This window comes from Salmo salar, chromosome ssa01 (genome assembly GCF_905237065.1).
Source record: "Salmo salar chromosome ssa01, Ssal_v3.1, whole genome shotgun sequence".
NCBI lineage: Eukaryota > Metazoa > Chordata > Actinopteri > Salmoniformes > Salmonidae > Salmo > Salmo salar.
Window position 1 is genome coordinate 6,263,066 of NC_059442.1, and position 14,957 is coordinate 6,278,022.

The 14,957-nt window shown below is 44.8% G+C and overlaps 1 protein-coding gene across 5 annotated transcripts in view; it reads right to left on the bottom strand.

Annotated features, from left to right (window-relative positions):
• The window catches only part of map4k5 (mitogen-activated protein kinase kinase kinase kinase 5), a 148,013-nt gene that overhangs the window by 105,358 nt on the left and 27,698 nt on the right, over positions 1 to 14,957 (bottom strand). For all 5 annotated transcript variants that reach the window (XM_045709575.1, XM_045709476.1, XM_045709445.1 and 2 more), the window contains 7 exons: positions 12,167 to 12,298; positions 11,485 to 11,547; positions 11,295 to 11,376; positions 10,693 to 10,809; positions 8,369 to 8,447; positions 1,247 to 1,305; positions 691 to 758 (listed from right to left, as the gene is read on the bottom strand). In XM_045709575.1, the coding sequence (XP_045565531.1) occupies positions 691 to 758; positions 1,247 to 1,305; positions 8,369 to 8,447; positions 10,693 to 10,809; positions 11,295 to 11,376; positions 11,485 to 11,547; positions 12,167 to 12,298 (600 nt within the window). The remainder of the gene's footprint in view (positions 1 to 690; positions 759 to 1,246; positions 1,306 to 8,368; positions 8,448 to 10,692; positions 10,810 to 11,294; positions 11,377 to 11,484; positions 11,548 to 12,166; positions 12,299 to 14,957) is intronic.

The following is a 14,957-nucleotide window of genomic DNA, read 5'->3' on the forward strand; positions in this document are numbered from 1 at the left end:
AGAAGCTTTATGGATACAGTCCCTGATCAATCAAGTACAAGGGAGAATAAAAGACATGCAGCCCCTTGACCCTCCATGGAATGATCCCTGTAGTGTGGGCTAGTCTCACAGCCAGGTGAAGTAGTGAGGTTTCACTAAATGATTCACACAACAAAACTCAGTCAAGTTTAAATCCTACTCAACACCTATAAAAGACATGAAGAAAAAAAACCCCGGAAAAATAGAAAGCTTGAGCAGAGTAGATTATTTACAGAGGTATTGATTACTAAAAGGTATTGGTTACTAATGCCAGGGCTCTCGCTCTGTCCTGTGTACCCATGGTCTAATCAAGAGGAACCATCACACTCTCTTAAAAAACATTTTGTTGGGTGCGTAAAACCAGACAAAAATGTAATACAAAAATGTAATGAGTCCGTAATTAATGTAAAAAATTTAACAAAATTTTTTAAAATATTATATATATAAATAAAACCTATTTTTTGGTTAATCTAGCTTTATTTGACATATTTTTAAGTGCAGAGAGAGCCATTCCATTTTTTGCTTAACCACGGTGTAACCACTGTGTAATTCAGTAGTCCCAGGCAGACTCCCATTGGACCAGAAAAGACAGGAGACAGCCCGGCCAGCTAAAACAGAAGCCTGGAGCCATAACGGAGGCGTTCCCATGACGACGGTTACCACGGTTCTTACCTGGTCGTGATGCCTCCCTCTGCGAATGGGCTCCAGGGGGAGGGGAAGTCACTCTGTTTAGTCACATCCTAACAAACAAGACAGTTAGTTCCATAACACCAGGGCAGTGGAGAAAATGGCACCCTATATAGTAGTGAACTACCTTTGACAAAGGCTCTTGTAAATAAAACAGGTGTTACAGTGAAACAGGACCTTACAGTGAAATGCTTACATACAAGCCCTTCACCAACAATGCAGTTAAGAAAAGCACCAGTAAACCAGTAAGAAATAATTAAAGAGCAGCAGTAAAATAACAATAGCGATGCAATATACAGGGGGTACCGGTACAGAGTCAATGCAGGCTGAATCTGAAATGGCACCCCATACCCTAGTCAAAAGTACTTCCACTATAGGGGGCATTTTGGACGCACTCACATTATTCCTTTTATTTGAGGGAATTTACAAATCACTTCCTGACCAACGTATGAGAGAAATACGGCTGATAAACAGTACGGGAAAGAGATGTAAAATTACAAATAACCAATGAAATTGCTTATGTAATATTAAATATATTCACCATTTCAGTGTGAGCCTCTGTTTCCTTCCTCAGTGGAGGTTCAAACTTCACTTTATCAACTGTGGAGGAGAGAAGAAGGCTTGAAGTAGCATTGAGACATTACACACTCCAGTCAGTAGGGGGAGCCAGATCCCAACACTCCAACCATCACAACAAACCATACCAGTATCCTTAAATGCATCAACACGGAGTAGGGTAACACTGAGTAAACCCTTTAAGACACCGACTGATCTTAGACCAGTTTCGCATTTCTCCAACTAACGGTTGAGGTTAGGTTGTGGTGAGGGGAAACTCATCCTAGATCTGTACATGGGGGAAACTTCAAACCAGAGCCATCAACACAAGGCCAGGCTCTCTCCGTTAATTAGGATCTCACATTCAGGCACTATGTGAGTCCCAAAATGGCACCCGATAGAGTGCATCACTTTCAACCAAGGTTCTCTGGTGGAATACAGATCCATTTGGGACATGCCTTGTTCGAATGCTTCCTTCACAAAGCTTTCCCCTACCTCAGTCATGTCAAGTCAGTGATTATTTCAAGGAAGGACGCTGTCTTTGAACTGGGCTTTAGTTTTCCGACGGCAACATGATGAAACAAGGTTTAGTTAATGAAGGTTAACGCTTTGATCCTCGGTACTGTCGGACAGAGCCAGGTGGTACCGCTGGTACCACTACGGCCGGATGTGATACAGCCTGGATTCAAAACCAGGGACTGTAGTGACACCCTTTACACTGAGTTGAAGTGCCTTAGACCGCTGCGCCACTCGGGAGCCCCATATGTCTCTGGTCTAAAGTAGTGCACTATCTGAGTTGAGCGTGCAGTAGGCTACAGTAGGCTACACGCCTCTGTCTGAGTTGAACGTACAGTAGGCTACAGTAGGCTAGAGTAGTCGACATCGCCTCTGTCTGAGTTGAGCGTACAGTAGGCTACAGTAGGCTACACGCCGCTGTCTGAGTTGAGCGTATAGTAGGCTACAGTAGTCTACAGTAGGCTACACGCTGCTGTCTGAGTTGAGCGTACAGTAGGCTACAGTAGGCTACAGTAGGCTACAGTAGGAAAAGACACGCCGCTGTCTGAGTTGAGCGTATAGTAGGCTACAGTAGGCTACACGCTGCTGTCTGAGTTGAGCGTACAGTAGGCTACACGCTGCTGTCTGAGTTGAGCGTACAGTAGGTTACAGTAGGCTACAGTAGGCTACACGCTGCTGTCTGAGTTGAGCGTACAGTAGGTTACAGTAGGCTACACGCCGCTGTCTGAGTTGAGCGTACAGTAGGCTACACGCTGCTGTCTGAGTTGAGCGTACAGTAGGCTACACGCTGCTGTCTGAGTTGAGCGTACAGTAGGTTACAGTAGGCTACAGTAGGCTACACGCTGCTGTCTGAGTTGAGCGTACAGTAGGTTACAGTAGGCTACACGCCGCTGTCTGAGTTGAGCGTACAGTAGGTTACAGTAGGCTACACGCCGCTGTCTGAGTTGAGCGTACAGTAGGCTACACGCTGCTGTCTGAGTTGAGCGTACAGTAGGTTACAGTAGGCTACACGCCGCTGTCTGAGTTGAGCGTATAGTAGGTTACAGTAGGCTACACGCCGCTGTCTGAGTTGAGCGTACAGTAGGTTACAGTAGGCTACACGCCGCTGTCTGAGTTGAGCGTACAGTAGGCTACACGCTGCTGTCTGAGTTGAGCGTACAGTAGGTTACAGTAGACTACACGCCGCTGTCTGAGTTGAGCGTCAGAATGTTTATGGAAGCTTTTACTGTTTAAGGGGGCTTTTCTTTGTGTGTTTAGCCCCTTAGTTTGGTTATTTTGGACTGGTGTGAACACTATCCACACTCGGGAGCACACTAAACAATGCACAGCGGTTTCAATTTGTCCCGTGGTGCAGTTTGCTGCAGGTGAGAACGAGGTCCGGATCAAACCCAGGAAAAGAACCAGAGGCGCACAGTATTATTGGTTTTTGACTGCGAGGTATGTGATGAAATGCACGAGGTATGTGATGAAATTCACGAGGTATGTGATGAAATGCACGAGGTATGTGATGAAATGCACGAGGTATCATAACTTGAGATCTCTGAAACAGTCTGTGAGTAGCTGTGCATTTATGCAGATTGGGGAAGACGGGTGTATAGTCCTATCAGGGTTATAGACTACTGAATATAGACAATTCATGGTTAGGGGAGGAGGGGTTATAGACTATTCATGGTTAGGGGGAGGAGGGGTTATAGACTATTCATGGATAGAGGAGAAGGGTTATAGACTATTCATGGTTAGGGGGAGAAGGGTTATAGACTATTCATGGTTAGGGGGAGAAGAGTTATAGACTATTCATGGTTAGGGGGAGGAGGGGTTATAGACTATTCATGGTTAGGGGGAGGAGGGGTTATAGACTATTCATGGATAGGGGAGAAGGGTTATAGACTATTCATGGTTAGGGGGAGAAGGGTTATAGACTATTCATGGTTAGGGGGAGAAGGGTTATAGACTATTCATGGTTAGGGGAGAAGGGTTATAGACTATTCATGGTTAGGGGGAGAAGGGTTATAGACTATTCATGGTTAGGGGAGAAGGGTTATAGACTATTCATGGTTAGGGGGAGAAGGGTTATAGACTATTCATGGTTAGGGGGAGAAGGGTTATAGACTATTCATGGTTAGGGGAGAAGGGTTATAGACTATTCATGGTTAGGGGAGAAGGGTTATAGACTATTCATGGTTAGGGGAGAAGGGTTATAGACTATTCATGGTTAGGGGGAGAAGGGTTATAGACTATTCATGGTTAGGGGAGACGGGTTATAGACTATTCATGGTTAGGGGGAGAAGGGTTATAGACTATTCATGGTTAGGGGGAGAAGGGTTATAGACTATTCATGGTTAGAGGAGAAGGGTTATAGACTATTCATGGTTAGGGGGAGAAGGGTTATAGACTATTCATGGTTAGAGGAGAAGGGTTATAGACTATTCATGGTTAGGGGGAGAAGGGTTATAGACTATTCATGGTTAGGGGGAGAAGAGTTATAGACTATTCATGGTTAGGGGGAGGAGGGGTTATAGACTATTCATGGTTAGGGGGAGGAGGGGTTATAGACTATTCATGGATAGGGGAGAAGGGGTTATAGACTATTCATGGTTAGGGGAGAAGGGTTATAGACTATTCATGGTTAGGGGAGAAGGGTTATAGACTATTCATGGTTAGGGGAGAAGGGTTATAGACTATTCATGGTTAGGGGGAGAAGGGTTATAGACTATTCATGGTTAGGGGAGAAGGGTTATAGACTATTCATGGTTAGGGGGAGAAGGGTTATAGACTATTCATGGTTAGGGGGAGAAGGGTTATAGACTATTCATGGTTAGGGGGAGGAGGGGTTATAGACTATTCATGGTTAGGGGGAGAAGGGTTATAGACTATTCATGGTTAGGGGAGGAGGGTTATAGACTATTCATGGTTAGGGGAGAAGGGTTATAGACTATTTATGGTTAGGGGGAGAAGGGTTATAGACTATTCATGGTTAGGGGGAGAAGGGTTATAGACTATTCATGGTTAGGGGAGAAGGTTTATAGACTATTCATGGTTAGGGGGAGAAGGGTTATAGACTATTCATGGTTAGGGGAGAAGGGTTATAGACTATTCATGGTTAGGGGGAGAAGGGTTATAGACTATTCATGGTTAGAGGAGAAGGTTTATAGACTATTCATGGTTAGGGGGAGGAGGGTTATAGACTATTCATGGTTAGGGGGAGAAGGGTTATAGACTATTCATGGTTAGGGGAGAAGGGTTATAGACTATTCATGGTTAGGGGAGAAGGTTTATAGACTATTCATGGTTAGGGGGAGAAGGGTTATAGACTATTCATGGTTAGGGGAGAAGGGTTATAGACTATTCATGGTTAGGGGAGGAGGGTTATAGACTATTCATGGTTAGGGGGAGAAGGGTTATAGACTATTCATGGTTAGGGGGAGGAGGGTTATAGACAATTCATGGTTAGAGGAGAAGGGTTATAGACTATTCATGGTTAGGGGAGGAGGGTTATAGACTATTCATGGTTAGGGGGAGAAGGGTTATAGACTATTCATGGTTAGGGGAGAAGGGTTATAGACTATTCATGGTTAGGGGGAGAAGGTTTATAGACTATTCATGGTTAGGGGGAGGAGGGTTATAGACTATTCATGGTTAGGGGGAGAAGGGTTATAGACTATTCATGGTTAGGGGGAGAAGGGTTATAGACTATTCATGGTTAGGGGAGGAGGGTTATAGACTATTCATGGTTAGGGGGAGAAGGGTTATAGACTATTCATGGTTAGGGGGAGAAGGGTTATAGACTATTCATGGTTAGGGGAGAAGGGTTATAGACTATTCATGGTTAGGGGGAGAAGGGTTATAGACTATTCATGGTTAGGGGAGAAGGGTTATAGACTATTCATGGTTAGGGGAGAAGGGTTATAGACTATTCATGGTTAGGGGGAGAAGGGTTATAGACTATTCATGGTTAGGGGAGAAGGGGTTATAGACTATTCATGGTTAGGGGGAGAAGGGTTATAGACTATTCATGGTTAGGGGAGGAGGGTTATAGACTATTCATGGTTAGGGGGAGAAGGGTTATAGACTATTCATGGTTAGGGGGAGAAGGGTTATAGACTATTCATGGTTAGGGGGAGAAGGGTTATAGACTATTCATGGTTAGGGGAGGAGGGTTATAGACTATTCATGGTTAGGGGAGAAGGGTTATAGACTATTCATGGTTAGGGGGAGGAGGGTTATAGACTATTCATGGTTAGGGGAGGAGGGTTATAGACTATTCATGGTTAGGGGAGGAGGGTTATAGACTATTCATGGTTAGGGGGAGAAGGGTTATAGACTATTCATGGTTAGGGGGAGGAGGGTTATAGACTATTCATGGTTAGGGGAGGAGGGTTATAGACTATTCATGGTTAGGGGAGAAGGGTTATAGACTATTCATGGTTAGGGGAGAAGGGTTATAGACTATTCATGGTTAGGGGAGAAGGGTTATAGACTATTCATGGTTAGGGGGAGAAGGGTTATAGACTATTCATGGTTAGGGGAGAAGGGTTATAGACTATTCATGGTTAGGGGAGAAGGGTTATAGACTATTCATGGTTAGGGGAGAAGGGTTATAGACTATTCATGGTTAGGGGAGAAGGGTTATAGACTATTCATGGTTAGGGGAGAAGGGTTATAGACTATTCATGGTTAGGGGGAGAAGGGTTATAGACTATTCATGGTTAGGGGGAGAAGGGTTATAGACTATTCATGGTTAGGGGAGAAGGGTTATAGACTATTCATGGTTAGGGGAGAAGGGTTATAGACTATTCATGTTGCAGTTAGAGCAGCTATTGTGCCATTTCCTCCCTCATGTTGTTGGAAACCAAAGCGAAAGTGTTATGAAGATTGGGACAAGTGATGCTTCATGATCATCATAAATTAGCATTTTTGGCCAATAAACTAATGACTTGCATGGACATGTAGTTATGTTCAGGAATTTTTGTTCATTTGACAAATGTGAAACAAACTTGACCAAATGAAAAAAAATAAAAAAATACAACATAACAAATAATCAAACTCTGATTTCAAGTTATTTCTCAAAACTGTGTGTGAAATTCCAGTTATACGAACATGGGAGTGTCCAAACAATCAGCCATGTCAGTTCACACAGCGTAACAGAGAAAATTAAATATTTGAGAACATGCTTATTTGGGAATATATTTGGTAGAACAGACATGCATGTCATCTCCAACACCCCAACAGATTTTTAGGACAGAAATCCATTGCAGTGTGTCTGGTGTAAAGTAATGAGAACCTCCCACCCATCTGGCACTCTAGGCAGACATCAAGCAAATGTTCAACACTATTTGAAAAATGTTGAATAGTATTTGAACCCAACATGTCCGCTGCTCTCCCACGGGTCCTGGCTCTGAGCCAGCCCTGCAGGATTAACACCATGGCCCGCCCCAGCAGGAGAGACACACCAGCCAATGGGAGAGCAATTCAGAGCTCTGACTAATTCAACTGGTCGGCTAGGGACAAGGGGGTGGGTGTTCCTGTCTAGATACTGTGGGATGTTGACAGATAATCGCTGAGGGAGAGGAGGACCAGAGGAGAGAGGAGAAGAGGACCAGAGGAGAGAGGAGAAGAGGACCAGAGGAGAGAGGAGAAGAGGACCAGAGAGAGGAGAAGAGGACCAGAGGAGAGAGAAGAGGACCAGAGGAGAAGAGGAGAAGAGGACCAGAGGAGAAGAGGACCAGAGGAGAAGAGGACCAGAGGACCAGAGGAGAAGAGGACCAGAGGAGAGAGGAGAAGAGGACCAGAGGAGAGAGGAGAAGAGGACCAGAGGAGAGAGGAGAAGAGGACCAGAGGAGAGAGGAGAAGAGGACCAGAGGAGAGAGGAGAAGAGGACCAGAGGAGAGAGGAGAAGAGGACCAGAGGAGAGAGGAGAAGAGGACCAGAGGAGAGAGGAGAAGAGGACCAGAGGAGAGAGGAGAAGAGGACCAGAGGAGAAGAGGACCAGAGGAGAGAGGAGAAGAGGACCAGAGGAGAGAGGAGAAGAGGACCAGAGGAGAGAGGAGAAGAGGACCAGAGGAGAGAGGAGAAGAGGAGAAGAGGACCGCAGGAGAAGAGGAGAAGAGGACCGGAGGAGAAGAGGAGAAGAGGACCGGAGGAGGAGGAGAAGAGGACCAGAGGAGAGAGGAGAAGAGGACCAGAGGAGAGAGGAGAAGAGGACCAGAGGAGAAGAGGAGAAGAGGACCAGAGGAGAAGAGGAGAAGAGGAGAAGAGGAGAAGAGGACCGGAGGAGAAGAGGAGAAGAGGACCGGAGGAGAGAGGAGAAGAGGACCAGAGGAGAGAGGAGAAGAGGACCAGAGGAGAGAGGAGAAGAGGACCAGAGGAGAAGAGGAGAAGAGGACCAGAGGAGAAGAGGAGAAGAGGACCGGAGGAGAAGAGGAGAAGAGGACCGGAGGAGAGAGGAGAAGAGGACCAGAGGAGAGAGGAGAAGAGGACCAGAGGAGAAGAGGAGAAGAGGACCGGAGGAGGAGGAGATAGAGGAGCAGAGGAGGACAAGACCAGAGGAGGAGATAGAGGGGAGGATAGGAGGAGAGTGGCTGCTGTTACTTACAGCTGATCTCTGAATGAGTTCTCTCTGGTCTGGGGTGTTTGTTGATGGAACGGATAGTGTGTCTCACTGCTGAAAGAGGCTGAGGAGGGAGGGGAAGAAAGAGTAGACAGATATGTTTCAAAGTGAAGGAATATACACAGTGCATTCGTAAAGTATTCAGACCCCTTGACTTTTTCCACATTCTGTTACATTACAGCCTTACTATAAAATGAATGTTTTCCCTCATCAATCGACAAACAATACCCCATAATGTCAAAGCAAAAACAGGTTTTTAGAAATTATAATAAACTAGCACATTCACATTTCTTGGGTATGACACTACAAGCTTGGCACAGCTGTATTTGGGGAGTTTCTCCCATTCTTCTCTGTAGATCCTCTCAAGCTCTGTCAGGTTGGATGAGGAGTGACGCTGCACAGCTATTTACAGGTCGGGTTCAAGTCTGGGCTCTGGCTGGGCCACTCAAGGACATTCAGAGACTTGTCGCGAAGCCACTCCTGCGTTGTCTTGGCTGTGTGCTTAAGTTTGTTGTCCTGTTGGAAGGTGAACCTTCACCCCAGTCTGAGGTCATGAACGCTCTGGAGCACATTTTCATCAAGGATATCTCTGAACTTTGCTCTGTTAATCTTTCCCTCGATCCTGACTAGTCTCCCTGCCGCTGAAAAACATCCCCACAGCATGATGCTACCACCACCATGCTTCACCGTAGGGATGGTGCCAGGTTTCCTCCAGACATGACGATTGGCATTCAGGCCAAAGAGTTAAATCTTGGTTTCATCAGACCAGAGAATCTTGTTCCTCATGGTCAGAGTCCTTTAGGTGCCTTTTGGCAAGTGGGCTGTCATGTACCTTTTACTGAGGAGTGGCTTCCGTCTGGCCACTAACATAAAGGCCTGATTGGTGGAGTGCTGCAGAGATGGTTGCCCATCTCCACAGAGGAACTCTGGAGCTCTGTCAGAGTGACCATCGGGTTCTTGGTCACCTCCCTGACCAAGGCCCTTTTCCCCCGATTTCTCAGTTTGGCCGGGCGGCCAGCTCTAGGAAGAGTCTTGGTGGTTCCAAACTTCTTCCATTTAAGAATGATGGAGGCCACTGTGTTCTTGGGGACCTTCAGTGCTGCAGAAATGTTTTGGTACCTTTCTCCAGATCTGTGCGTTACCACAATCCGGTCTTGGAGCTCAACTGACAATTCCTTCACTATCAACTGTGGGACCTTATATAGACGGGTGTGTGCTTTTCCAAATCATGTCCAATCAATTGAATTTACGACAGGTGGACTTCAATCAAGTTGTAGAAACATCTCAAGGATGATCAATGGAAACAAGATGAGCTCAATTTCGAGTCTCATAGCAAAGGTCTGAATACTTATGTCAATAAAATATTTATGTTTTACATTTTTTATACATTTGAAAACAATTCTAAAAACCTGTTTTCGCTTTGTCATTATGGGGTATTGTGTTTATAGATTGCTGAGTATTTTTTAAAATCAATTTTAGAAACAGGCTATAGCTTAACGGCACAGCCAGAAGAGGACTGGCCACCCCTCATAGCCTGGTTCCTCTCTACCCAGCACAGCCAGAAGAGGACTGGCCACCCCTCATAGCCTGGTTCCTCTCTACCCAGCACAGCCAGAAGAGGACTGGCCACCCCTCATAGCCTGGTTCCTCTCTACACGGCACAGCCAGAAGAGGACTGGCCACCCCTCATAGCCTGGTTCCTCTCTACCCAGCACAGCCAGAAGAGGACTGGCCACCCCTCATAGCCTGGTTCCTCTCTACCCGGCACAGCCAGAAGAGGACTGGCCACCCCTCATAGCCTGGTTCCTATCTACCCAGCACAGCCAGAAGAGGACTGGCCACCCCTCATAGCCTGGTTCCTCTCTACCCGGCACAGCCAGAAGAGGACTGGCCACCCCTCATAGCCTGGTTCCTCTCTAGGTTTCTTCCTAGGTTCTGGCCTTTCTAGGGAGTTTTTCCTAGCCACCGTGCTTCTACACCTGCATTGCTTGCTGTTTGGGGTTTTAGGCTGGGTTTCTGTACAGCACTTTGTGACATCAGCTGACGTAAGAAGGGCTTTATAAATACATTTTATTGATTGATTGATTGATTGACAAAATGTGGAAAAAGTGAAAGGGTCTGAATAGTTTCCGGAAAGCACTGTAAATACATAACACCACAAGTGTAAACAATGTCATAAAGGTGAGAGAGACAGAGAGTTATAGGGATGCACTGTATATTGGGGAATAGGGAGCCATTTTAGAGACAGACAGAGACAGACAGAACAGACGGGACAGGCAGGACAGACAGGGCTGTGGTTAGTTATTTACCTCCAGGTCATCGTCGTCCACCTCAGAGAAGTGTTGGTGGTTGTCAGGGTTGTTCATCTTGTCCAGCAGCTCCACAGCTACCCTCCTGGTCAGCCCTGTCTGATCTATAAACAAATGCTGCAACACAGACAGAGACAGACGGACAGAGAGAGAGACGGGGGGGGGGACAGACAGACGGGACGGACAGAGAGAGGGACAGACAGACGGGGGGGGGGCAGTCAGACAGAGGGACAGACAGAGACAGACGGGGGGACAGACAGACAGACAGACAGACGGGGGGGGGGCAGTCAGACAGAGGGACAGACAGACTTTATTAGTGATCTTGTGACGATAACACAAGATGGCCTGCACACTAATTCTCTGAATAGCAGCTTTTAGACTGGACAACTATTACCTAGGATCAACCACTGATGAAAACGTTCCTTTTCACTATCATCAACACCTTGTACATCTCTCAGAGGAAGAGTCTTGTCAACCCTAATGATCCAGAACATTTGTAATTATTAACTTGATTAATTAGACTGTCTAAGCTGGTTTCCCCCGGTTTCCCCCGACCCCATTCCTCAACCAAGAAGAACTTTCTATGAGGATGTGTCAGTTACCGATAGGAGCTTCTCTGCTGTCGGCCTCTTCTTTGGGTTCTTGGTCAGAGAGACTTTCACAAAGTTATGGAAGGATGTGGACCTGGAGGGGGAGGGAAACTGTTACTGACTGCAGCAGTAAAACATAAATGAAACTAACAAGGGGGGGGGGGGGGGTAATTCTTCCAGGTCACAGGTGTACTGTACTCACCACTTCATTTTATCTTTCAGCTTGGGAGGCTGAAAGCTGCTCTTTGACATGAGAAACAAGGCCCTGGAATACAAAACATCAAGTGACATTAAATCATGTTATAGAACGTTCTCAATGTCCTGGGGTGAGTTTCCCAAAACCTTCCTAGCATTAAGATCGTCTTAAAAAGGCCAAATGGTCGCCATTAATGATCTTAGTGCTACAATATTTTGAGAAACTCGACCCCTGTAATTTTAATTTGCATCAGATCAGAGAACAGCTTAGCGATGAAAAGATTAGAGGGAACATGATCAGAATACAAAAGCAGGAAATGGATAAATCTGGCACAGAAAGTGATTATGAGATGGGTGAGGGATTGGGGCAGAAACAGCAGTTGATTGGTGGATGACGTGTGTATGGAAGTGGAGGGCAGGAACAGCACTCATTGGCTGATATGAGGAAGAAATGAACGTAACAGACGTAGAGAGACACCTGAGCGGAGTCTCCTCTTCCGCTTTTCAGGGGAAAATACAGTATCCCTGAAAACAGGCAACATCCGCTTTCTGGAGCAGAAACAGCCCTGATTGGCTGATGTGTTAGGATGTGGCGCAGAAACAGCACTGAGTAGTTGATGAGTGAGGAAGTGTATGGCAGAGTCAGCCCCGATTGGCTGAAAAATGAGGAAGTGGATCAGGAACAGTACCTCATTGGGTGCAGGTCAAACATAGGGGGCTGCAGCTCGGCCAGTTCTATTGAGGTGATGCCCACAGCCCAGATGTCACACAGCTGGTTGTAACCTCCGTTCTTCTCCACTGCTGCTACCTCAGGGGCCATCCTGGACAGATAACAGACATATTATACATCTCACTGCTGCCCCCTGTGGGGATAGTTATATTACTACACTGCTGCCCCCTGTGGGGTAGTTATATTATTACACTGCTGCCCCCTGGTGGGTAGTTATATTATTACACTACTGCCCCCTGGTGGGTAGTTATATTATTACACTACTGCCCCCTGTGGGGTAGTTAAATGATTACACTACTGCCCCCTGTGGGGTAGTTAAATGATTACACTACTGCCCCCTGTGGGGTAGTTAAATGATTACACTACTGCCCCCTGTGGGGTAGTTAAATGATTACACTACTGCCCCCTGTGGGGTAGTTAAATTATTACACTACTGCCCCCTGTGGGGTAGTTAAATTATTACACTACTGCCCCCTGTGGGGTAGTTAAATTATTACACTACTGCCCCCTGTGGGTGGGTGGGGAGGGATGGAGATAAAGGCTGTGTCCCGAATGGCACCCTATAAAAGTCATTCACTATAGTGGGAACAGGGAGCCATTTGGGACGAACATCCTCAGAGAAAGACTCACCAGTAAGGAGTAGAGGTCGACCGATTATGATTTTTCAACGCCGATGCCGATTATTGGAGGGCCAAAACCCCGATGCCGATTAATCGGCCGATTATTATGCTTTATATATATATATATATATATATATATATATATCTCTGAAGCTCTGAAGTGACAAGGATACTGAAGAGTCTGCTTAGGAGACAAATACTCTCAACTGTTTGAATAATAAAAATAGAGTTTAAGTTACCTGTGATGAATGCTGAAAACAAAAACTGTAATTTCTATATGCAGGAAATCCTATTTTAATAATGGGCATGGTAAGAATTGACTACCAAAGTGCGAGTCATAATTCCCATGACACCTTCTAGCAAAATCTGAAAAGCGGTTCCTTCATTTATTCCATAGGATATTTTTAGATTAACTTAAAATAAGGTCTGTGTTTGGTTTAGGCTTACACCACCTTGCCAATTTTATAACTGTGTAGATATCCATAGGATATAACTCTGATCAATATAAGCGAAGATCATTTTTTTTTGTAGAGTGGATTTATGAAAATATGTTGACAAACGTTACCTAGTGAGATTTACAGGAGTATCAAAACGCCCAGGCGGTTTAAGCACAAAACACAGACCTTATTTGAAGTAGATCAAGACATTCTCTATGGAAGACATGAACGGTCAAATAACAAAGGAACCCCTTTCAAGTTCAGCCGCAAGTTATTACGACGCCTCGACTATTTCTCTCTAAACCATATACCTTTGACTATTACGAGCCTGCTGCTGCCTACCACCGCTCAGTCAGACTGCTCTATGAAATCATAGACTTAACTATAATATAATAAACCTTAGGTCATTAATATGGTCAAATCCGGAAACTATCATCTCGAAAACATTATTCTTTCAGTGACATACGGAACCGTTCCGTATTTTATCTAACGGGTGGCATCCATAAGTCTAAATATTCCTGTTACAATGCACAACCTACAATGTTATTTCATAGTTCCGTAAAATTCTGGCAAATTAGTTCGCAACGAGCCAGATTCTGTATACCCTGATTCCGCGTGCAACGAACGCAAGAGAACTGACACAATTTCACCTGGTTAATATTGCCTGCTAACCTGGATTTCTTTTAGCTAAATATGCAGGTTTAAAAATATATACTTCTGTGTATTGATTTGAAGAAAGGCATTGATGTTTATGGTTAGGTACAGTCGTGCAACGATTATGCTTTTTTTCGCAAATGCGCTTTTGTTAAATCATCCCCCGTTTGGCGAAGTCGGCTGTCTTTGTTAGGAAGAAATAGTCTTCACAGTTCGCAACGAGCCAGGCGGCCCAAACTGCCTCATATACCCTGACTCTGTTTGCAAGAGAAGTGACCCATTTTCCCTAGTTAAAAGAAATTCATGTTAGCAGGCAAAATTAACTAAATATGCAGGTTTAAAAATATATACTTGTGTATTGATTTTAAGAAAGACATTGATGTTTATGGTTAGGTACACGTTGGAGCAAAGACAGTCCTTTTTCACGAATGCGCACCACATCGATTATATGCAAAGCAGGACAGGCTAGATAAACTAGTAATATCATCAACCATGTGTAGTTAACTAGTGATTATGATTGATTGTTTTTTTATAAGATAAGTTTAATGCTAGCTAGTAACTTACCTTGGCAATGTAAAGCAGGTGGTTAGAGCGTTGGGCTAGTTAACGTAAGGTTGCATCCCCAAGCTGACAAGGTAAAAATCTGTCGTTCTGCCCCTGAACAAGGCAGTTAACCCACCGTTCCTAGGCTGTCATTGAAAATAAGAATGTGTTCTTTAACTGACTTTCCTAGTTAAATAAAGGTTTAAAAAAATAATGTAAAAAAAATATATATATATATATATATATATATATATATATATATATATATATATAAAAACAATAATTATACAATAATTATAAAAAACAATAATTATAAAAAATCAATAAAAAAAAAAAAATCCGCTAATCGTTGGCCAAAAATGCTGATTACCGATTGTTATGAAAACTTGAAATCGGCCCTTCCGATTAATCGGTCGACCTCTAGTAAGGAGTCCCGATGTAGGACCGTCTCAGAGAAAGACTCACCAGTAAGGAGTCCCGATGTAGGACCGTCTCA